The 25,224-nt window shown below is 46.7% G+C and overlaps 2 protein-coding genes and 1 long non-coding RNA gene across 3 annotated transcripts; all 3 read left to right on the plus strand.

Moving 5' to 3' along the window:
• The first annotated feature begins 134 nt into the window (after positions 1 to 134).
• On the plus strand, positions 135 to 1,842 carry LOC149431627 (uncharacterized). Its single transcript, XM_089665455.1, has one exon. It carries the CDS (start codon positions 265 to 267, stop codon positions 1,840 to 1,842), a length of 1,578 nt encoding a protein of 525 aa, XP_089521581.1. The 5' UTR covers positions 135 to 264.
• A 329-nt stretch (positions 1,843 to 2,171) lies between these two features.
• Positions 2,172 to 4,948, plus strand: LOC149431628 (uncharacterized). Its single transcript, XM_089665456.1, has 2 exons — positions 2,172 to 2,244; positions 2,852 to 4,948. The coding sequence occupies exons 1-2, from the start codon at positions 2,172 to 2,174 to the stop codon at positions 4,234 to 4,236; spliced, it is 1,458 nt and encodes a 485-aa protein (XP_089521582.1). The 3' UTR covers positions 4,237 to 4,948.
• Positions 4,949 to 17,459: 12,511 nt separating this feature from the next.
• Positions 17,460 to 25,025, plus strand: LOC149431629 (uncharacterized). The gene is made up of 2 exons (XR_016309190.1): positions 17,460 to 17,923; positions 22,008 to 25,025. It is a non-coding gene; the product is annotated as an uncharacterized LOC149431629 (long non-coding RNA).
• Positions 25,026 to 25,224: the final 199 nt, after the last annotated feature.

The following is a 25,224-nucleotide window of genomic DNA, read 5'->3' on the forward strand; positions in this document are numbered from 1 at the left end:
TTGCTCCACTCAGAACTGAGAATTCCTCCATAAGTCTCTTCTGTCTCTCATGGACTCCATGAATGAGATCCCTGCCGGGTTTTAATTTGTTTTATATTATGAAGAACATAACAGCAGGTGCCAAAACACACAAAGGTGATGAGGTGAGCGGCAGAGGTACTCCTGAGTCTGGGGGTTCCTGATTGGGGATGGGGAGATCAGCAGTGGGCTATCTGTGATGAAGCTGTTCTTCCTCTTCTTCCATCCTCTCCACATTTTTCTTGGATGGCATCTGTTTCCAGCTCCTCCAGTTATTCCAGCTCCCCTAGTGCTTCCATCTCATCCAGTCATCCCACCTCCCCTGCTGCTCCCACCTCCCCCAGTGCTTCCAGTTCCCCCAGTGCTTCCAGTTCCCCCAGTGCTTCCAGTTCCTCCAGTCACCCCACCTCCTCTACTGCTTCCAGTTCCTCCTGCTCCCAGCTCCTTCAGTGCTCCCAGTTCCCCCAGTGCTTCCATCTCATCCAGTCATCCCACCTCCCCTGCTGCTCCCAGCTCCCCCAGTGGTTCCAGGTTCTCCAGTGCTCCCACCTCCCCCAGTGCTTCCAGTTCCCCCAGTGCTTCCATCTCATCCAGTCATCCCACCTCCCCTGCTGCTCCCAGCTCCCCCAGTGTTCTCAGCTTTCTCCAGTGCTCCCACCTCCCCCAGTGCTTCCAGTTCCCCCAGTGCTTCCAGCTCCTCCAGTCACCCCACCTCCTCTACTGCTTCCAGTTCCTCCTGCTCCCAGCTCCTCCAGTGCTCCCAGTTCCCCCAGTGCTTCCAGTTCCCCCAGTGCTTCCAGCTCCTTCAGTAATCCCACCTTCCCTACTGCCTCCAGTTCCTCCAGTGCTTCCAGCTCCCCTAGTGCTTCCATCTCATCCAGTCATCCCACCTCCCCTACTGCTTCCAGTTCTTCCAGTGCTCCCAGCTCCTCCAGTGCTTCCAAGTTCTCCAGTGTTCCCAGCTCCTCCAGTGCTCCCACCTCCCCCAGTGCTTCCAGGTTCTCCAGTGCTCCCAGCTCCTCCAGTGCTTCTAGCTTCCTGAGTGCTCCCAGCTCCTCCAGTCACTCCACCTCCTTTACTGCTTTCAGTTCCTCCAGTACTTCCAGCTCCCCCTGTGCTCCCAGCTCCCCCAGTCATCCCACCTCCCCTACTGCTTCCAGTTCCTCCATTGCTCCCAGCAACTGCAGTGCTTCCAGCTCCCCGAGTGCTCCTAGCTCCTTCAGTCGTCCCACCTCCCCTCCTGCTTCCAGTTCCCCCAGTGCTCCCAGCTCCCCTAGTACTTACAGCTCCCTGAGTGCTTCCAGCTCCTCCAGTCATCCCACCTCCCATACTGCTTCCAGTTCCTCCAGTGCTCCCAGCATCCCCAGTGCTTCCAGCATCTCCAGTCATCCAACCTCCCCTACTGCCTTCTATTTCTCCAGTACTCCCAGCTGCCTGAGTGCTCCCATCTCCTCCAATCATCCCACCTCCCCAGCTGCTTCCACTTCCTCCAGTGCTCCCAGCTTCCCCAGTGCCTCCAGCTTTCTGAGTGCTCCCAGCTCCTTAAGTCATCCCACCTCTCCTACTGCTTCTAGTTCTTCCAGTGCTCCCGGCTCCTCCAATGCTCTCAGTTCCCACAGTGCTCCCAGCTCCTCCAGTGCTCCCAGCTCTCCCAATGCTCCCAGTTCCCACAGTGCTCCCAGCTCCTCCAGTGCTCCCAGCTCTCCCAAAGCTCCCGGTTCCCACAGTGCTCCCAGCTCCTCCAGTGCTTCCAGCCCTCCCATTGCTTCTAGTTCCTTCATTGTTCCCTGTTCCCCTGACCTCCCCTCAAATGCTCCCATGTGACAGGATGTTAGTCTCAAATTGTTTCCCTCTGGTCTAGTGAGATTTTTGGTGTGTGTTTGTCTATGGACGTACACAGCCCGGATCTGGAACATATCTTCACTTCTGTCTCCATAGCACATGGCTTGCTCAGGAGGCACCAGGAGGAAGGAATAGTGACAGGGACTTCAAAAGAGGAGGTTAGGGAAAGAACCGCTCTGTGCAGGTAGGTAGAAACGTCTTTTTTATTTTATTTTTTTAAAAAGAGGCATTAAAATCACTTTAGTTGAAATCATGTTCTAGAGAATTTCTTCTGGGGGGAGGTCACTTGTGGCACCAAGGTGTCCTCTGCCATGGACTTTATCCTGGGGGAGCCTGATTTGGGTGGCCATCTGTGCAATAAAGAAGTCTTATATAGCCCCTGCTGTATCATTTTGGTGAGCCCTGTAGTATGGGGAAAGCAGGGACCAAGTTCTGACAAGGACATAGGATGAGCCTAGGCACAGGTTCCTCTAGAGAAGGGAAGAAGGAACCTCCCTATGTAAGCAAGTAATCAGCATACCAGTCTGCACTGTGCCTGCAAAACGAGTCAGGGGCAAGGGGGCATCCCTCTTAGCAGGTCACAGAGATTGGCCACAAGAAAATCTGTTGAGGAAGGCAAGCCTCTGGCAACCTAAAGAATGTGAGCACCGAATGCCTGCCGCACTACTGGACCTACCTTATGTCTGACGGGGAGAAGGGCCTGGCTGCTGAAGTTGATTCTGGAAGAATGTTTAGCATTTAAACTAAAAAAATAAAATTTTAGGGAAAACATCATCTTATTCCTCAGCACCGTATCCCCTTGTGCCCCCAGTGCTCCCAGCTCCCCCTGTACTCCCAGTGCTTCCAGTCTCCCCTGTGCCCCCAGTGCTCCCAGCTCCCCCTGTACTCCCAGTGCTTCCAGTCTCCCCTGTGCCCCCAGTGCTCCCAGCTCCCCCTGCACCTCCAGTGCTCTCAACTTTCCCAGTGCTCTCAGATCCCCCTGTACTCCCAGTGCTTTCCTATCCCCCTGTGCGCTCAGTGCTCCCAGTTCCTCCTGCATCCCCTGCGCTCCCAGCTCACTCTGTACCTCAAGTGCTTCAAGCTTCCTCTGCACCCCTAGTGCTCCCCCCCCCCCATGCCCCCAGTGCTCCCAGTCCCCCCAGGGCACCCAGTGCTTTCAGTTCTCCCTGCACCTCCAGTGCTCCCAACTTTCCCAGTGTTCCCAGTTCCACCTGCATCCCCAGTGCTCCCAGTTCCACCTGCATCCCCAGTGCTCCCAGCTCCCTCTGTGTCTCCAGTGCTCCCAGCTCCCCCTGCACCCCCTGTGCTCCAAGTCCCCCTAGTGCTTTCAGTTCCCCCTGCACCTTCAGTGCTCCCAACCCTAAGTGCTCCCAGCTCCCCCTGAACTTCCAGTGCTTCCAGTCCCCCTGTGCACTCAGTGCTCCCAGTTCCTCCTGCATCCCCTGCGCTCCCAGCTCCCTCTGCACCCCTAGTGCTCACAGCCCCCCTCCCCATGCCTCAAGTGCTCCCAGTCCCCTCAGTGCACCCAATGCTTTCAGTTCTCCCTGCACCTCTAGTGCTCTTAACTTTCCCCCTACTCCCAGTTCCTCCTGCATCCTCAGTACTCCCAGTCCCCCCTGTGCCCCCAGTGCTCCCAGTCCCCCCAGTGCTTTCAGTTCTCCCTGCACCTCTAGTGCTCCAAACCTTCCCCGTGCTCCCAGTTCCTCCTGCATCCCCAGTGCTCCCAGCTCCCTCTGTGCCTCCAGTGCTCCCAGCTCCCCCTGCACCCCCTGTGCTCCCAGTCCCCCCAGTGCTTTCAGTTCTCCTTGCTCTTCCGTGCTCCCAAATCCCCCAGTGCTTCCAATTCCCCCAGTCATTCCAGCTCCTCCTGCTCCCCCAGTACTTTCAGCTCCCCCTACACCTCCAGTGCTCCCAACTTTCCCAGTGCTTCCAGTTCTTACTACATCCCTAGTGCTCCCAGCTACCTCTGTGCCGCCACTGCATCAAACTTCCTCTGCACCCCTAGTGTTCCCAGCTCCCTCTCTGCCCCAGTACTCCCAGCTCCCCCTGCACCCCCAGTACTCCCAGCTCCCCCTGTATCCCCAGTGCTCCCAGTTCCCACAGTGCACCCAGTGCTTCCAGCTCCTCCTGTTCCCCCAGTGCTCCTATCCCACCCCCCAAACATCTCCACAGCTCCCAGCTCCCGCTGTGCCTCCCAGTTCCCACTGCTCCCCCAGTATTCCCAGCTATCCCACTATTTCCAGCTCCCATTACATCTTTGGGGGGATGGGGCTGTGCTCCTCTCTAATCATTGATTACATGTGTTGTGATCTGGGTATAATGCAGTGTGGCCCCCGGGGACCGAGCATTTGTCAGCAAGCAGCAGCCAATCGATAGCTCAGATTATAGATTGTGCTGAGTGGGCTGTGAGGGGTCTATAAATAACGGAGAATGTCATCTCCATCGAGGGGCCAGACTGCCATTAGTTCTATATTCTCCCATCAGCCAATCAATAAACTGTGCGAGGAAAATGGCGAACACAGCGAATGCAGAATATTGGCAGTATGGGAGAAATAAAGCCGATCACCCAGATTCACCTTGTGATTTCAACCCGATACATTGTGTGACATTACCACCATACATCGAGTGACATCACCCCAATACATTGTGTGACATCACCACCATACATCAAGTGACATCACCCCAATACATTGTGTGACATCACCACCATACATCAAGTGACATCACCCCAGTACATTGTGTGACATCACCCAAAAACATTGTGTGACATCACCACCATACCTCGAGTGACATCACTTCAATACATTGTGTGACATCACCAGCATACATCGAGTGACATCACCCCAATATATTGTGTCACATCACCTCCATACACCAAGTGACATCACCCCAATACATTGTGTGACATCACCCAAAAACATTGTGTGACATCACCAAAATACATCGAGTGACATCACTCCAATACATTGTGTGACATCACCATCATTCACCTAGCGACATCACTCCAATAAATTCTGTGAGTATTGGAGAATATGAAGGGTATTGGAGGTTATGGAGGGTATTGGAGGACATAGGGGATATTGGAGGATATGGAGGTTTTTGCACAATATAAAGGGTATTGGATGATATGAAGAGTATTGGAGGATTTAGAAGGTGTTGGAGGAAATGGAGGGTATTGGAGGATATGGAAGGTATTGTGGGATATGAAGAGTATTGGAGAATATAGAGCTGCACTTTACCATCCACAGGACCATCAGGGGACAATGGACAGGAGAACTATGACATCATCATTATTACATGTGATTCTATAGAATATAAAGGAGAACTCCAGAGATCTTCCTTCTTCCAGCACTGTGAGTGGTGGGTTTTGGGTTGGAGGAAAAAGCTGGACACTGGAGATCTCAGCACAAATTATACTGATCTTGTTTTTATAATAATATGGAGGGTGTTGGAGGATGTGGAGGTTACTAGAGGATATGGAGGGTGATGGAGGATGTGGAGGTTATTGGAAGATATGGAGGGTATTGGAGGATGTGGAGGGTATTGGAGAATATGGAAGGTATTGGAGGATACGGAGGATATTGGAGAATAGAGAAAGTATTGGAGCATATGGAGGGTATTGGAGAATAGAGAAAGTATTGGAGCATATGGAGGATATTGGAGAATAGAGAAAGTATTGGAGCATATGGAGGATATTGGAGAATAGGGAGGGTATTGGAGCATATGGAGGGTATTGGAGAATAGGGAGGGTATTGGAGGACATGGAGGGTATTGGAGGATATAGAGGGTATTGGAGGATATGGAAGGTACCAGAGGATATGGAGGGTATTGGAGAATAGGGAGGGTATTGGAGGACATGGAGGGTATTGGAGGATATAGAGGGTATTGGAGGATATGGAGGGTATCGGAGGATATGGAGGGTATTGGAGAATAGAGAAAGTATTGGAGCATATGGAGGGTATTGGAGAATAGGGAATGTATTGAAGGATATGGAGGGTATTGGAGGATATGGAGGATATTGGAAAATAGGGGAGATATTGGAGCATATGGAGGGTATTGGAGGGTATAGAGGGTATTGAAGAATAGAGAAAATATTGGGGGATATGGAGGGTATTGGAGGATATGGAGGATATTGAAGAACAGGGAAGGTATTGGAGGATATGGAGGGTATGGAGGATATTGGAGAATAGGGAAGGTATTGGAGGATTTAGAGGGTATTGGAGGGTATGGAGGGTATTGGAGAATAGGGAAGATATTGGAAGGGTATTGGAGGATATAGAGGGTATTGGAGGATAGACAGAGTACTGGAGCATATAAAGGGTATTGGAGGATATGGAGGGCATTGGGGGACATTGAGGGTGTTGGAGGATATAGAGGGTATTGGAGGATATGGAGGGTATTGGAGGATATGGAAGGTATTGGAGAATATGGAAGGTATTGGAGGATATGGAGGGTATTGGAGGACATTGAGGGTGTTGGAGGATATAGAGGGTATTGGAAAATAAGGAAGGCATTGAAGGACCGTTCACAGGGCCATCAGGGGACAATGGACAGGAGAACTATAACATCATTATTATTACATGCCATTCTATAGAATATAAAGGAGAACTCCAGACATCTTCCTTCTTCCAACACTCTGAGTGGTGGGTTGTGAGCCCCATATGGCCTTTGATGTGACCTCACTGCTCTGTAATGATATTGATGGATATAAATCATCCAATCCTGAGTGAAGGGAACAAGGACTTTTTCAAGGACAGAATGTGTTCAATTCCATCTACGGGGCCAAATCAAGGGGGGGAGTGGTCTGAGGCAGCGGTATAAGGGGCCCCTCAGTGTTCTACAGGTCAGGATTTGCATATTCATTGTACATCCCTCACAGGCAGAACAGTCAGCAATGCCTCATCATTTCCAGACTGCTCTGAAAACAGAGGACAAACAGGACAGACATGAAATGACAGAATAGACAGGACAGGACAGACATGATATGACAGAATAGACAGGACAGGACAGACATGATATGACAGAATAGACAGGACAGACATGATATGACAGAATAGACAGGACAGGACAGACATGAAATGACAGAATAGACAGGACAGGACAGACGGACAGACATGATATGACAGAACACAGAGAGCTCAGGGAAACTGGAACTTATTGTCACTCTTCAAAGGAGGCCTGTAGTTTATTCTACGGCCGCAAGAGGGCAGACACGCTGCATTCACACAATTACCGTATACTGACTTGTACAATAAAAAAGTATATCATCTGCCTGATGTGTTCCTAATGAAACCCTCCACATCCTCCAATACCCTCCACATCCTCCAATACCCTCCATATCCTCCAATACCATCTATATCCTCCAATACCATCTATATCCTCCAATACCCTTCACATCCTCCAACACCATCTATATCCTCCAATACCATCTACTGTATATCCTCCAATACCCTTCACATCCTCCAACACCATCTATATCCTCCAATACCATCTATATCCTCCAATACCCTTCACATCCTCCAACACCATCTATATCCTCCAATACCATCTATATCCTCCAGTACCCTCCACATCCTCCAATACCCTCCGCATCCTCCAACACCATCTATATCCTCCAACACCGTCTATATCCTCCAATACCTTCCACATCCTCCAACACCATCTATATCCTCCAATACCCTCTATATCCTCCAATACCCTCTATATCCTCCAATACCTTCCATATCCTCCAACATCATCTATATCCTCTAATACCCTCTATATCCTCCAATACCTTCCATATCCTCCAACATCATCTATATCCTCCAATACCTTCCACATTCTCCAATACCATCTATATCCTCCAATACCTTCCACATTCTCCAATACCATCTATATCCTCCAATACCCTTCATATCCTCCGATACCCTCCATATCCTCCGATACCCTCCATATCTTCCAATACCCTCCATATCCTTCAATACGTTCCATATCCTCCCATACCCTCCATATCCTCCAATACCCTCCATATCCTCCATAATCCTCCATATCCTCCAATACTCTCCATATCTTCCTTTACCCTCCATATCCCCCATTACCCTCCATATCCCCCATTACCCTCCATATCCTCCAGTACCCTCCATGTCCTCCAGTACCTTCCATATCTTTCAATATCTTCCATATCCTTAAATACCCTCTATATCTTCCAATACCTTCCCTATTGTCCAATACTCTCCATATCCTTCCATGACCTTCATATCCTCCAATACCCTTCCTATCCTCCAATACCCTCTATATCCTTCAATACTCTCCATATCCTTCCATAGGCATCATATCCTCAAATACCCTCCCCAACTCTTCATAACCCTCAATACCTTCCATACCATTCGACACCCTCTATATCCTCCAAAACCTTCCATATCCTCCTGTACACTCTATATCCTCCAATACTCTCCATATCCTCCTCCATATTCTACAATACCATCTCTACCCTCCAATACCTTCCATAACCTCCAATACCTCCCTATGCTCCATTAACCTCCCTATCCTCTAATACCTTCTGTTTTCTCCAGTACCCTCCATATCCTCCAATACCCTCTATAACCTCCTATACCTTCTGTATCCTCCAATACCCTCCATTTCCTCCAACACCTTCTAAATCCTCCAATACTCTTTATATCCCTCAATATCTTCCATATCCTCCAATACACTCTATATCCTCAAATAACCTCCATATCCTCCAATACCCCTTATGTCCTCCAATACCCTTCATAACCTCCAATACCCTCCATAACCTCCAATACCCTTCATATCCTCCAATACCTTTCATATCCTCTAATACCATATATCCTCCATATCCTCCAATACCCTCCATATCCTCCAACACCCTCCTTATCCTCCACCACCCTCCATATATTCCGATATCCTTCATATCCTCCATTACCCTCCATATCCTCCAATACCCCCTATATCCTCCAAAACCTCCCATATCCTCCATTACCCTCCATACCCTCCAATACCCTCTATGTCATCCAAAACCCTCTATATCCTCTGTATTCGCAGTGATACATATTGGAGTATTACTCTTACAGTGTTTACAGAAGTCAAGATAGCCATTTCCTTTAAAATGTTAAGCCCCATAGAGGTGTTTTTCCAGCGCATGAACCACTATTTGATGTAGCTACTACACCCCCATAACACATTTTGGACTATACTGGAGACTTCTGATCCATGTGTAATATGTGATTGCTGTTATAGAAGATTTTATAGATCTACTTCCGTATATGTTGTCATGGATGACACTATTTTTGTGGCTTTTCTTTTGGTTGCCCCTCTGTCTTTGTTAATTTGAGTGACCGTGGTATCTACCCATGAGTAGGTGTCGGGATGGTGGCTTTTAACTATTCAGCATCCCAATATCTTGCATACAGTAGACATTTCCATCCGGTCTCCTGGTGAAGCAGAATCCAGTTCCAAGAAGCTCATTGAGATCTGGGCCAGTCCCACCCCCAGCAAGAATGTGTTAATATCAAGTCCTATCAGGATTGTAGTGCTGGATGACTACTCATAATAGTTGAGGTTTATACATATTTATTTTTTACATCAGCTGGGAGTGACACCCAACCCTTCCAGATGTTATCCATGTACTTACGCTCTCTCTTGGATGGGGTTTTTTTTTAATCTTGTACACACAATGGTTTTTAATGTACATATCAATAAAAAATAATTGTTTTATATATGTGTTTATGGGTGCCCTAAAAGTCAGCTGGGTCCTTCATTTTTTGTTTTTTCATTATCCTGATGCCCTCCATATCCTCCAGTATCTTCCCTATGTTCCAACACCTTCCTGATACATCAATACCCTCTATATCGTCTAATACTGTACCTTCCATTTCCTCCAATCCCCCCAATATCCTCCAATACCTTCCAGATACTTCAGTACCCTTCATATCCTCAAATACCCTCCATGTTTAACAGTACCTCCAATATTCTCCAATACACTCCATATCCTCCAATGCTCTCCATATCCTTCGATACCTTCCAAATACTTCAATACCCTCTGTACCATTCAACACCCTCCATATCCTCTAGGTCAGGGGTCTGCAACCTTTAAGACATAAAGAGCCACTTGGACCCGTTTCCGAGAGGGAAAAAAAGACTGGGAGCCGCAAAACCATTGCAACATTTAAAACAAATCCGACACTGCATATATTGCAAAAAACGCTCTGGTCATGAAGGGGGTTTAAGGGCCCAGTAAGCAAAGGGTTAATCAGGGCCACAGTGTATCGTCATAATCACAATCATAGCCTTAGGTCAGTGGTGGGCAACCTTTTTTTTCGACTGAGCCAAATCTCGCCAAAACCACGATTGAAATTTATTTTGAGAGAAACATTTTTAAAACTGAAAATACATCCCCCATATAGTAATTCATCCCCCCTATAGTAATTCATCCCCCATATAGTAATTCATCCCCCATAGTAATTCATCCCCCATATAGTAATTCATCCCCCCTATAGTAATTCATCCCCCATAGTAATTCATCCCCCCTATAGTAATTCATCCCCCCTATAGTAATTCATCCCCCATATAGTAATTCATCCCCCGTAGTAATTCATCCCCCATAGTAATTCATCCCCCATAGTAATTCATCCCCCCTATAGTAATTCATCCCCCCTATAGTAATTCATCCCCCATATAGTAATTCATCCCCCATATAGTAATTCATCCCCCCTGTAGTAATTCATCCCCCATAGTAATTCATTCCCCATATTGTGTGAATTCACTTACCTTTGCTCCGCGCGTTCCTCTCGCTGGGTTCCCGCGCCGTTCTGGTCTTCAGGGCGGACTGTGAGAGGAGAGGAGTTCGTCACGCTGCCCCGCCTACATCCGGGCTGCCCCGCCTACATCCTGACAGCCAATGTTTGCCAGCGGGCGCCCGGCACACAGAAGATCTGCATTAAAAGAGCCGCGGCTTGCCGACCCTATTGCCTGTCACCTGGTGGGCAGTGTGCTCCGGAGCCACAGGAAAGGTGAAAAAGAGCCGCATGCGGCTCCGGAGCCGCGGGTTGCCGACACCCGCTCTAGGTACTTAAATACCTTCCACATCTTTCAATACTCTTCACATCCTCCAATATCCTCCAATACCCTTCACATCCCCCAAATCCTTCAATATCCCCGTATCCTCCAATAACCTCCACATATTTCAATACTCTCCAGAACCTTCAATGCCCTCCATATCCTCCAATACCCTTCATATCGTTCACTTCCCTCCATATCATTTCAAAAATAAAATCGATTATATAATTTGTGGTGAGATCTCTAGTGTCCTGCTTTCTCCTCCAATCAACATATCTGGTCCAACACTCAATACTTTCCTTCTTCAACCCTGTTACCGCTGAGAAAGTTGCCAAACTTCTTTCCGAGGCCGACCTTACCACATGTCCCCGGACTCTGTCCCCTTACAATTACTATGACCCCTTTCCTGGTCTATCCTCAAAGTGATTGTAAAGACTGAAGGCTCTTTACCTTCATGCATTCTATGTATAAAGGTAAAAAATCTTCTGTGTGCTTCTCCACCCACAGCCCCCCTAATACTTACCTGACCCGATCTTCATCCAGCAATGTTCACAGGAGTATCGGCTGTCCCGTGACTCCCTCTCCTCTTTGGCAGAGATAGAATTGGGAGCCATTTGGCTCCCACTGCTGTCAATCAGTCAGTGAGCCAATAAGGAGAGAGTGGGAAGCGGGGCCGAGCCTCAGCTCTTTGTCTCTCATGGATGCATAGAGCCAGGCTCGAGCTCAAGCACGTACCAGTGCCCCCATAGCAAGTGGCTAGCTATTGGGGGGTACTGGTCAAGGGGTGGAGCCAGGAGTGGGGGACCCGAGAAGAGAAGGATCTGGGCTGCTCTTTGCAAAACCACTGTACAAAGCAAGTAAGTATGACGTTTATTTTTTTTTTTAAAAAGCCGGGCCTTCAATACCACTTTAACTTTCTAACCCACATCTTCAATCTCTTCCTCTCCAATGACACCTTTCCATCCCCTCTAAAACATGCACTGGTTACCCCCATACTTAAAAAACCCTCACTGGACCGCACCGGTTTATTTAACTTTAGACCCATCTCCCTGCTCCTGTTTCCTTCAAAGCTTCTTGAACGCCTTGTCCACAACTGTATGAGTTATTCCCTCCTGATAACAACCTGCCCGACCCCCTACAGTCTCCCACAAATGACCTACTACTTGCTAAAACCAACAGCCATTACTCTACACCTATACTCTTAGACCTTTCTGCTGCCTTTGACACAGTTGACCACCCACTTCTCATCCATAAACTCCACTCCCTTGGCCTCCATGACTCTGCTCTTTCCTGGTTCTCCTCCTTGTCTATCTCATCGCACCTTCAGTGTCACATACAACACCATCTCCTCTACTCCTCTTCCTTCTGTGGGAGAACCCAGAATCTCAAGCCCAGGATCCCTCCTATTCTCTTTACACCTCTTCCCTGGGCCACTTGATAACCTCCCACTGCTTCCAATAACATGTCTACACCTATGACACCCAGACCTACCTTTCTACTTCCCCGCTTACCCCCTCAATCTTTTCACTTATCACAAATTCACTGGGGGGCATATCAGTATGGATGCCATACCACTTTTTCAAACTCAACCGGTCTAAAGCAGAACTTGTAATATTCCCCCTCTCCCCCACCTCATGACTTTTCTATTGAGATCAACAGCAAAACTGTTGATCCCTCCACACACGCTAGGGTCCTAGGTGCAGTACTAGACTCTGACCTCTCCTTTGGGCCCCACATCCAATCACTGGCAAAATCTTACCGCCTTCACCTCCTCAGCATTTACAGAATTTGCCCCTTCCTGACTAACGACACCACGAAACAACTTTCCCCAGTGCAAGCTGCATTGGAGAAAGGGGAGAGTATTAAAGGACGTGGAGGGTATTTGATGGTAAAGGTATTGGAGGATGCGGAGGATGTCAGATGTTATGGCTATTGGAGGGTGTGAAGAGAGTAAGGATGATGTGCAGTGTATTGGAGGATGTGGAAGGTATCAGAGGATGCAGAGAGAGTAAGACAGATGTTCAGGGTATTAGATATGAAGGGTATTGCAGGATGTGGAGGGCATTAAAGGATGTTAAGGGTATTGGAGGATGTGAATAGAGTAAGGAAGATTTGGAGGCCATCTGATTTGAAGGGTACTGAAGGATGTGAGGGTGTTGGAGGATGTGAATGGTGTTGGAGGATGTGGAGAGTATTTGAGGATGTTAAGGATATTTGATGTGGAGGGTATTGGAGGATGCGATGGGTGAGTAAGAATGGTGAGAAAAGTTTTGGAGGATATGGAGGGTATTTGATGGTAAGGGTATTGGAGGTTGTGGAGGATGTTGGATGTTATGGCTATTGGAGGATGTGGAGAGAGTAAGGGTGATGTGCAGTGTATTGGAGGACGTGAAAGGTATCGGAGGATGCAGAGAAAGTAAGACGGATTTTGAGGGTATTTGATATGAAGGGTTTTGGAGGATGTGGAGGGCATGAAAGGATGTTAAGGGTATTGGAGGATGTGAAGACAGTAAGGAGGATGTAAAGGCCATCTGATTTGAAGGGTACTGGAGGATTTGAAGGTTGTTGGAGGATGTGAAGGGTGTTAGAGGATGCGGAGAGTATTAGAGGATGTTAAGGGTATTTGATGTGGAGGGTAAAAATAATGAGCAAAGTTTTGGAGGTTGTGGAGGGTATTGGAGGGTGTGGAGGCTATTGGTGGATGTGCAAAGTGTTGGTGGATGTGGAAAGTATTGGAAGAAGTGGAGAGAGTAAACAGGATGTGGAGAGTATTGGATACTGTAGAAAGTGTTGGAAGATGTGGAGGGGGGTTGGGAAGATGTAGAGAGGACTGGAGGAGTATAGAAGAGGTTGGTGGTATTGACAAATGTGGATGGTATTGAAGGATGGGGAGGGTACTGGAGGATGTGAAGGGGAATGGGTGATATGTGGGGTATTTGAGGATTTGGAGGGTGTGAAGGGTATTGAAGGATGTGAAGGGTAATGGAGGATTTGTAGAATGTGCATGGCATTGGAGGATGTGAAGGGTATTAGAGGATGTAGAGAATTTGAAGTGTACTGGTGGATTTGAACAGTATTGGAAGAGGTGAAGTGTATTGAAGGATGTGGTGGGTAATCATGTATCTGTAGGGTATTTGAGGATATAGATTGTATTGAAGTATCTGGAGGCTATGGACGGTATAGGAGGATAAGGAGGATAATAAAGCACCTGGAGGATATGGAGGGTTTTGTTGGATATGGAGGGTATTGAAGTATCTAGAAGGTATTGGAGGATATAGAGGGTATTAGGGCATATGAAAGTTATTAGAGGACATGGCTGGTATTGGAGGATATGGAGGGTATTGGAGGATATGGAGGGTATTGAAAGATATTGAAGGTATTGAAGGATATGGAGGGTATTGCAGGATATGGAGGGTACTGGAGGATATAGAGGGTATTAGAGGGTGGATGGGTTAGCTGGGATGATTGGGTAGGTAGGATGAAAGGGTTAGTTGGGATGACTGGGTGGGGAGGGTGGAGGGGTTAGTCAGGATGAATAGGTAGGGAGGGTGGAAGGGTTAGTCGAGAAGATTGAATGTGGAGGGTGGAGGGTTTAGTTGGGATGATTGGTAGGGAGGGTGGAGAGTTTAGTTGATGTGATTAGGTCAGGAGGGTGGAGAGGTTAGTTGGAATAATTGGGTAGGGAAGGTGGAGGGGTTAGGCAGGGTGATTGGGTCGGGAGGGTGGAGAGGTTAGTAAGGATGATTATGTAGGAAGGATGGAGGGGTTAGAATGATTGGATAGGGAGGGTGGAGTGGTTAGTCGGAATAATTGGGTAGGGAGGGTCGAAGGGTTAGGTGGGGGATTGGATAGGGAGGGTGGAGTGGTTAGGAAGGGTAATTGGATAGGGAGGGTGGAGGGGTTAGTAAGGATGATTAGGTAGGTAGGATGGAGGGGCTAGGATGATTGGGTAGGGAGAGTGGAGGGGTTAGTTGGAATGACTGGGTAAGAAGGGTAGTTAGTCAGGCTGATTGGATAGGGAGGGTGGAAGAGTTAGTCAGGATTATTGGATAGGGAGGGTGGAGGAGTTAGTCAGGATGATTGGGTAGGTAGGATGAAAGTATTAGTCGGGATGATTGGGTAGGGAGGGTGAAGGGGTTAAACTGGATAATTTAGTAGGGAGGGTGGAGGGATTAAACAGGATGATTGGATAGGCAGGGTGGAGGGATTAGTCAGGATAATTGAGTAGGGAGGGGTTAGTCGGGATAATTGGTTAGGAAGATGGTTTAATGTAGTTAGAGGGAATGCTAGGGGCTCACAGAATAGGAAGGCCAACTCTCTGTTTTGGCAGGCAACTTTTCTTTGTTGGGTGAAGTGCGGGTGATGAACTCAGAGGTGTCAGTCTCAGCCCTAGATGTCATCATTACCCCTAATAGACAGGAGAGCAGCCCATCTACTGGGGGTGTTGAGGGTAGTGCAGGAAGGCCTAGATGGGTGGTGGTCTGTAACAGAAGTTGTCAGATTTAAATCTCACGTCTGTGGTGGGAAGAAAACCTGACACATTTTATAAACCACAGAGCTGCTTGAAGCACCATTGGCAGAACAGACCAGCTATGATGTAATGTAGAGGTGTAATGAAATCCCTGTTACCAAGGTCTGCAAGGGACTCCTAATGAGGCCTGTCATATATGGTGGGTTACAAACAGTCTGGAGAATAGCCTGAGCAATACACATCTGTGAGTCTGTTTTACCAAAACGAAACTCAATTCATATTCCATAATTTCTGGTGTGATAGGGTTACCTTCCTTAAAAGTGGTTACACTAATGTATGGAAAATTGCCAGTTAGACACCAAACACGCCTATATTACAGAAGATGGTGGAGACACCTTTGACCTCCTAAGTGAGATGTTCATAATATCTATATCTTGTTTGGTGTCTAACAAATCATAACTTCATTTTGTTAGTTGTCAGATTGTAAAACTTTATAACCTAAAGATCTAGACGTATTTAGGATAGCTGGCAGTAAGGATGTGTCTCCAGTGGATAACAAAATACTCCACAACACCTATGGACTCTTTGATTTGATGTAACGAGATCTCAGGGACAATGTAAGATGCTGCATTTGGTAGCTCTGAGCTCTCATTTACCATTAAGACTATAAAGGAATGGTGGGAGTCATTGATGAGGCCAGAGACTCGGCATTGCCAGATGGACTTACTCTGCAAGTGAATTGGACTCGGCATTGGGCCAAAGACCAGGTGGACCTTACTCGGGTATTGTTCACTTCTATTCCCTTGTTACTTATGTTTATATATTCTGTAAATATTTCTCACATCATTTTTTTGAGTATGTAACATTCCACATTCTAGTCATGGCGGTGGGATCTGGGGGTGTAATAGTCACATTGTGGTCATGGTGGTAGGATCTGGGGGTGTAATAGTCACATTGTGGTCATGGAGGTGGGATCTGGGAGTGTAATAGTCACATTGTGGTCATGGAGGTGGGATCTGGGGGTGTAATAGTCACATTGTGGTCATGGAGGTAGGATCTGAGAGTGTAATAGTCACATTGTGGTCATGGAGGTGGGATCTGAGAGTGTAATGGTCACATTGTGGTCATGGCAGTGGGATCTGGGAGTGCAATGGTCACATTGTGGTCATGGTGGTGGGATCTAGTCATGTAATGGTCATGTAATGGTCATATTGTGGTCATGGAGGTAGGATCTGGGAGTGTTAATGGTCACAATGTGGTCATGGTGGTGGGATCTTGTAGTGTTACGGTCACAGATGGTCATGGTGGTGGGATCTGGAAGTGTAATGGTCACATCAATGTCATAGCAGTGGGATCTAGGAGTGTAATTGTCACATTGTGGTCATGGTAGTGGGATCTGGGAATGTAATGGTCGCATTGTGATCGTGGTGGTGGGATTTGGGAGTGTAATGGTCACATTGTGTTCCTGGCGGTTGAATCTGTGAAATTAATGGTCACATTGTATTCATGGTGGTGGGATCTGGGAGTGTAATGGTCGCATTGTGGTCACAGTGGTGGGATCTGGGAATGTAATGGTCACATGGTGGTAATGGTGGTGGGATCTAAGAATGTAATGGTCACATTGTGGTCATGGCAGTGGGATCTAGGAGTGTAATGGTTACATCATGGTCATGGCGAAGGGATCTGGAAGTGTAATGGTCAATTTGTGGTTATGGTGGAGGGATCTGGAGGTGTAATGGTCACATCATGGTCATGGTTGTGGGATCTAGGAGTGTTACGATTACATTGTGGTCATGGTGGTGGGATCTGGAAGTGTAATGGCCACATTATGGTTATGGAGGTGGAGTCTGGGAGTGTAATGGTCACATTGCGGTCATGGTGGTGGGATCTGGGAGTGTAGTGGTCACATTGTGGTCATGGCGGTGGGATCTGGGAGTGTAATGGTCACAGATGGTCATGGTGGTGGGATCTGGGAGTGTAGTGGTCACATTGTGGTCATGGCGGTGGGACCTGGGAGTGTACTGATCACAGATGGTCATGGCGGTGGGATCTGGGAGTTCAATGGTCACAGATGGTCATGGTGATGGGATCTGGGACTTCAATGGTCACAGATGGTCATGGTGATGGGATCTGGGAGTGTAATGGTCACATTGTGGTCATGGCGGTGGGATCTGGGAGTATAGTGGTCACATTATGGGCATGGCGGTGGGATCTGGGAGTGCAATGGTCACGAATTGTCTTCTTTTATCAGTGACAGTTGTAACAATGTCTCAGTATCAGATATCAATGTATCATTTATGGGAATTATTTGTGTATTTAGCAGGAGGATGGAGCACTTCATTCATTAATATTTCCATTTGTTCCTCCAGGTGGCAGCACTTCCACAGAAGAGGAACAGAGAGACCCCTGAGCAGTGAGAAGTACAATGACTGCCATTGATCTCTCCTGAAAATGCCAACTACCTGGCTGTCTCTGACTGCTATACAGTATGTTCTGAGTCACTGACCTGGAACAAGCACGTAGCCAGTGAAGTCAGAAGTGAGAACCCATTTTTGGAGTAAATACCACATAAAGGGAATTGAGATTTTCAACACTGTACGCGATATTTGGTTTTGGTGAAAAGTGATTTATTTGGGTGAAAAGCGATTGCTTAAATAGCGCATGCGATCTGCTTCACATCTGTGTGGTCGTGCGGGTTGTGAGGACATGAGATCCCGTTCATTTGAATGTCCGGGATTCTCGATGGAGTGGAGTCCCCCTTTAAATCACAATGCTCGCCTGCTGGACGTGTAAACGTCATCCGGATGAACGGCATCCTGGGAAATGAGATGCAAATGAGGGTTAATTGATCTCCTCCAGTCAGTGAAGATTCCTGGGTGGTGCAGCTGTCACCGGACGCCGCGGCACAGCTGGAGGGCGCTCAGGGTCCTGGCGGTCACCGCCGTGTATTTTTATCACCCGCAGATTGTGTGAATAATCTCTCTGGGGGCCCTTTATTAATGAGGACCTGTCAGTGCGGAGCTGGAAAAAGTCTAGAAACCTCCCTGATGGCGTCCGCGTCGTCACTTTGTATCATTGTTTAATAAAGTTATTCTAAAGATTTCCCCCCCCACACACTCGCTGGATCCCCCAAATTTAATATCATTATTGGGGGGGGGGTTTCACTGGGGAAAGACGATCGATTCCCCCATATATGACACCAATAATGTCACTTCCAATCTTTATAAATCGTCCTCTTTCATGAAAATAATCCCTGGTGATCCCACCAAGGAGATCCTGGTTCAGGCACTTCCTGTTATATGGTGACAACGCTCTGTCCCCGTCTCCTAGTTCTCCTGGGTTGTCACCCTGGCACAGAGGCTTTCAATGGAGGCTACACGTGTGACACTGACATTGGTCTGCTGTTGTCACCATCGCTGTTTCCCTTGCCGCGGGACATGCAGGGAAGAAGCCCCTGCACTACTTGGGAGATCGCAGTCCGCACGGGAATCCAGGTTGAGATTTGCAGGGCGGGCCGCGTGCCATTTGAATTAGTGGGTCCAGCATTCCTCTGTGTCAGTTGTGCCGCTGAAGGTATTTGGTCCCGCAGCGGCACAACCCACACAGATGTGAACCAGGGGTAAGTGAATGGAGCCCAGTATCCCATGATCATTTGTTGTGTGCTGCATTCCAAAAAAAAAAAAAACTAAATCGTCTTTTTTTTTTTGGTGTGAAAAATGTGTGAATTCAGCCCAACGGTGACACATCCTAAAAACTAGACGAATGTCATTTTTTTCCTCCCATTTCACCTTTCTTTCCTCCTTTGTTCCTTCTCCGTGCAGCTGATCTCCTGAGTCCTCTTTGCAGCCGCTTCCCATCTACATCCACACCAGCGATGGCTTCATTGCATTTCTCCTGATGGTGACAACAGCGGACCAGTGTCGGTGTCAAGTGTGTAGCCTCCATTGGAAGCTTCTGTTCCAGGGTGACAACCCAGGAGAACTAGGAGAGAGGGACAAAGCGTTGTCACCCTATAACAGGAAGTGCCTGAACCAGGATCTCCGTGGCGGGATCACCAGGAATTATTATCATGAAAGAGGACGATTTATAAAGATTGGAAGTGACATTATCGGAGATTTTATTGATCGGGACAAGGGCGGACTGACCATTTGGAAACTCTGCACTGCCCGAGGGCCCAGGGTCAGTAGGGGGGCCCCATGAGATGCCCCTGGTACCTTTTTCATAGGCTTTTTTGAGTTTGAGCAAGGACACGGGCCCCATGATCCCCTAATGCCCGGGGGCCCCATGAGTTGTCAGTCCGCCCCTGAATCGGGGTCATATATGGGGGAATCGATCGTCAGTCCCCAGTGAACCCCCTCATAATGATATTAAATTTGGGGGATCCAGCGAGTGTGGGGAGGGGGGAATCTTTAGAATAACTTTATTAAACAATGATACAAAGTGACGACGCGGACGCCATCAGGGAGGTTTGTAGACTTTTTCCAGCTCCGCACTGACTGACAGGTCCTCATTAATAAAGGGCCCCCTGGAGGGCCCCCAGATTATACACACAATCTGCGGGTGATAAAAATACCCCGGCGGTGACCGCTAGGACCCCGAGCGCCCTCCAGCTGTGCCGCGGCGTCCGGTGACAGCTGCGCCACCCAGAAATCTTCACCGACTGGAGGAGATCAATTAACCCTCATTTGCATCTCATTTGCATCTCATCTCCCAGGATGCCGTTCATCCGGATGACTTCTACACGTCCAGCAGGCGCGCATTGTGATTTAAAGGGGGACTCCACTCCATCGAGAACCCCGGACATCCCCATTTACCTTTCCAAGGGATAAACAGTTCACGTCAGGTTTTCATGCTGTCACTTACCTTAAATGATGACCTATCCCTTTGACGGAGGCCCATCATGATAGGACCATTCAGGGAGCTGTCACCCCCCCAATCCCCTCCCCCACTCCCCATCACCATTTACAGCTCCCGATTGGTATAAAACCCCGACATTTGCTAGTTATTGATCTGTGTGCGGTCAGGACTTTATCGGTGGCAGGAATCGATCAGAACATCCCGAGCTGCTGCAAGGAGAGGCGACACGGGGCGGGTCCAAGGCTGATGACAACAATAACAAATGTAACATCTTACACCTCTCTACTCAGCCAATGAATGCAGACGGGGAGGGGGAGGGGCATCACTAGGGACCAATCAGGTGTACTACAGTGCACATGTGATGACAAGGGAGCAGAGGGAAGAACATATCAGTCTGCTGCTGCTCCTTCACTGCCCAGGCTGGGGGGGAGGGGAGGTGACCTGGTTGTGCTGCTTATCTAAAATGGCTATATTCTTTCTATTCTATTCTATTTTTTTCTATTACATTCCTTTATTTTCTATTTATTTTATTCTATTCTTTAATTTTCTATTTTCTGTTCTACTCTATTGCTTTATTTTCTTTTTTTATTTGATTCTGGGTTTTTTTTTTCAAAATTCGAATTTCGGAAGATGTTTATGTTCTTACTATTTTATTCTATTCTATTTTTGCTATTGTTTTTTATGCATTCTATTCTCTTTTTTTCTATTCTTTTCTATTCTATTGCTTTATTTTCTATTCTATTTTCTTCTATTCTTTTATTTTATTTTCTGTTCTTTTCTATTCATTCAATTCTTTTCTTTTCTGTTCTTTTCAATTCTATTGCTTTATTTTCTATTCTATTTTATTCTGTTCTTTTATTTCTATTATTTTCTATTATATTGCTTTATTTTGTATTCTAAGGTATTCTATTCTTTTTTCTTCTGTTATGTTTTATTTTATTCCCTTCTTTTCGAAATTCAAATTTCAGAAGATGGCTATATTTTTTTCTATTTTAGTCTATGCTATCTTCTTCAATTTGTTTTTCTATTCTATTTTATTCTATTCTTTTTTTTCTATTCTTTTCAGTTCTATTGCTTTATTTTCTATTCTATTTTATTCTATTATTTTATTTTCTGTTCCTTTCTATTCATTCTATTCTTTTATGTTCTGTTTGTTTCTGCTCCATTACTTTATTTTCTATTCTATTTTATTCTGTTTTTTCATTTTCTATTATTTTTTATTCTATTTTAATCTATTCTTTTATTTTCTGTTATTTTCTATTCTATTTTAATCTATTCTTTTATTTTCTGTTCTTTTCTATTCTATTGCTTTATTTTCTATTTTATTTTATTCTATTCTTTTATTTTCTGTTCTTTTCTATTATATTGCTTTATTTTCTATTTTATTTTATTCTATTCTTTTTTCTTCTATCATGTTTTATTCTATTCCCTTCTTTTCGAAATTCGAATTTCAGAAGATGGCTATATTTTTTTCTATTTTAGTCTATGCCATCTTCTTCAATTTTTTTTGCTATTCTATTCCTTTCTTTTCTGTTTATTTTATTCTATTCTTTTGTTTAATTATGTTCTGTTCTGTTTTACTCTATTATTTTCTATTCTATTCTTTTCGATATTCGAATTTCAGAAGAAAGCTTTATTCTAACACTAACACACCCAGTCTTTGAAGGAAATCAGCGACAGTCAGCTATACGTTTATATTTCAGATTTGTTTGTTTTCTAATCTGGTTTGAATTTCGAGTGAACTTTTGTTTTTCTGTTGTTTCAGATTCATTTAAATTCATTACTATTGTAATTCGAAAATATGGATATGTCCAAATCAGGAAACTTTCATCCGAATTTTACGTCTAGTGGCCATAATTCAACATTTGACTGAAATACCCCAGTGAAGAAAATACCTCTTTGTGGCCAGTAGATGGAGCTGACGATCACAGGAAATACACGTATTAGAAACATGACGGGGATTATTAATGATGACAGCTGTGCCTAGACATTCACAGAGCAAACGTTTTATATACGGGCCCCGGCGTGTCAGGAAATGACGGATTACATGTTATTTCTGGACGCATCACCAGCTTGGGTGTCACTGTACATCAGAACATTTACTATGTCAGCAGGTTCTGGGAGGTGTCACACCTACCTAGTCAGAAAATGTCATGCTTTCCATAAGGACACACATCATGGTCAACACGCTTCATTTCAGGATCCGCGGGGGTGGAGCAGGTTTCAGGACTTATCAGATGTGGGAGGGGCTGCGCAGCCAGAGAAGTCATTCTGCCATCAGGAAATGGCCATGAGCTCTCCAGAGGTGACAGGTCCTCTTATAGAAGATCACAGCTACGCCTTCTGATATGTCATAGTTATGTACACTATATTGTCAAAAGTATTGGCCCTGCCCTTCAAATCATGTGATTCAGGTGTTCCAAACCCCTCCATATCATGTGATTCAGGTGTCCCAATCCCCTCCCAATCATGTGATTTAGGTGTTCCAATCCCCTCCCAATCATGTGATTCAGGTGTTCCAATCCCCTCCCAATCATGTGATTCAGGTGTTCCAATCCCCTCCCAATCATGTGATTCAGGTGTTCCAATCCCCTCCCAATCATGTGATTCAGGTGTTCCAACCCCCTCCCAATCATGTGATTCAGGTGTTCCAACCCCCTCCCAATCATGTGATTCAGGTGCTCCAATCCCCTCCATGGCCACAGGTGCATACAATCAAGCCCCTGGGCATGCAGACGGCTTCTACAAACATTGGTGAAAGAATGGGTCGCTCTCAGGAGCTCAGTGACTCCAAGCGTGGTCCCGTGATAGGTGGCCAGGGCGGGGTCAGCGCATGCTGAAGCGCACAGTGCGCAGAAGTCACCAACTGTCTGCAGAGTCAATAGCTAAAGACCTCCAAACTTGGTGTGGCCTTCAGATGAGCCCAACAACAGTGCGTAGAGAGCTTCATGGAATGGGTTTCCATGGCCGAGCAGCTGCATCCAAGTCTTCCATCACCAAGTGCAGTGCAAAGCGTCAGATGCTGTGGTGTAAAGCATGCCGCCACTGGACTCTAGAGCATGGAGACGTGTTCTCTGAAGTGACCAATCACGCTTCTCTGTCTGGCAATCCGATGGACATGTCTGGGTTTGGTGGTGGCCAGGAGAACGGTGCTTGCCTGACTGCATTGTGCTAAGTGTAAAGTTTGGTGGAGGGGGGATTATGGTGTGGGGGTGTTTTTCAGGGGTTGGGCTTGGCCCCCTAGTTCCAGTGAAGGGAATTCTTAAGGCGACATTTTGGACAATTTCATGCTCCCAACTTTGTGGGAGCAGTTTGGGGATGGCCCCTTCCTGTTCCAACATGACTGCCCACCAGTGCACAAAGCAAGGTCCATAAAGACATGGAGGAGCCAGTTTGGGGTGGAGGAACTTGACTGTCCTGCACAGAGTCCTGACCTCAACCCCATAGAACACCTTTGGGATGAATTAGAGCGGAGACTGCGAGCCAGGCCTCCTCCCCCGACATCAGTGCCTGACCTGACAAATGTGCTTCTGGAAGAATGGTCCAACCTTCCCATAGACACCCTCCTAAACCTTGTGGACGGCCTTCCCAGAAGAGTTGAAGCTGTTATAGCTGCAAAGGGCGGGGCCAACTCAAGATTGAACCCTACGGACTAAGACTGGGGGGCCATTCAAGTTCATGTGTGTGGAAAGGGCGGGGCCAACTCAAGATTGAACCCTCCGGACTAAGACTGGGGGCCATTAAAGGTCATGTGTGTGGAAAGGGCGGGGCCAACTCAATATTGAACCCTCCGGACTAAGACTAGGGGGTCATTAAAGGTCATGTGTGTGGAAAGGGCGGGGCCAACTCAATATTGAACCCTATGGACTAAGACTGGGGGGCCATTAAAGGTCATGTATGTGGAAAGGGTGGGGCCAACCCAATATTGAACCTTATGGACTAAGACTGGGGGGCCATTAAAGGTCATGTGTGTGGAAAGGGCGGGGCCAACTCAATATTGAACCCTATGGACTAAGACTGGGGGGCCATTAAAGGTCATGTGTGTGGAAAGGGTGGGGCCAACCCAATATTGAACCCTATGGACTAAGACTGGGGGGCCAATAAAGGTCATGTGTGTGGAAAGGGTGGGGCCAACCCAATATTGAACCCTATGGACTAAGACTGGGGGGCCATTAAAGGTCATGTATGTGGAAAGGGTGGGGCCAACCCAATATTGAACCCTATGGACTAAGACTGGGGGGCCAATAAAGGTCATGTGTGTGGAAAGGCCGGCCGACCAATACTTGGGGCAATATAGTGTGTGTGCTGTGATACATCCAACCTACACCAGCTGGAACGGCTTCTACTGAAGGTGATGAAGACTTCTTCTTAATGAATCCGGAGAGGAGAGAGTTAAAGAGGAACACCGCTCACATCCTGCCATACTCGATCTTCTTCCAAGGACACGGGAAATAAATGAAGGTTTTCAGATTAATAGACTCATTTAATGACCATCTGGATTTACACGCCTGTCACTAACGTGTCGTCAACTTCTGAAGGACGAGATGGACGGAGATAAATCTTCCTGCTCTCCCAGCTCAGAGGACTGAGATATATAATATATACACCTTCTCCATCCTAACCCATACATCAGCCCTCCCCCACCCAAATAGGACGTGGGGGATTTATATTATTGGGGGGGAAATATATCTATTTATAAAACGATCGTACAGAAATTCACTCGGGAAAAGTGCATGTGTTGTGTGCTAATGGAGCAAAAGTAACAATGTTATCATTTCCTGTGCGTGAAGAGTGTTTTTCATTGATTTAAAATGGAGAAATACTGCATTTGGTCACTAGATGGTGCCAGGTAGCAGGAAATGATGATAATTACCACATTTAGTCACTAGATGGCGATACGTATTACAGGAAATTTCTACAAAGAATACTGTATATGGTCACTAGATGGTGCCAGGTTACATAGGAAATTCCTGCAAAGAATA

This window comes from Staurois parvus, unplaced genomic scaffold, assembly GCF_062004578.1.
Source record: "Staurois parvus isolate SC_StPar_1 unplaced genomic scaffold, SC_StPar_1.0 ptg002196l, whole genome shotgun sequence".
Taxonomy (NCBI): Eukaryota; Metazoa; Chordata; class Amphibia; order Anura; family Ranidae; genus Staurois; species Staurois parvus.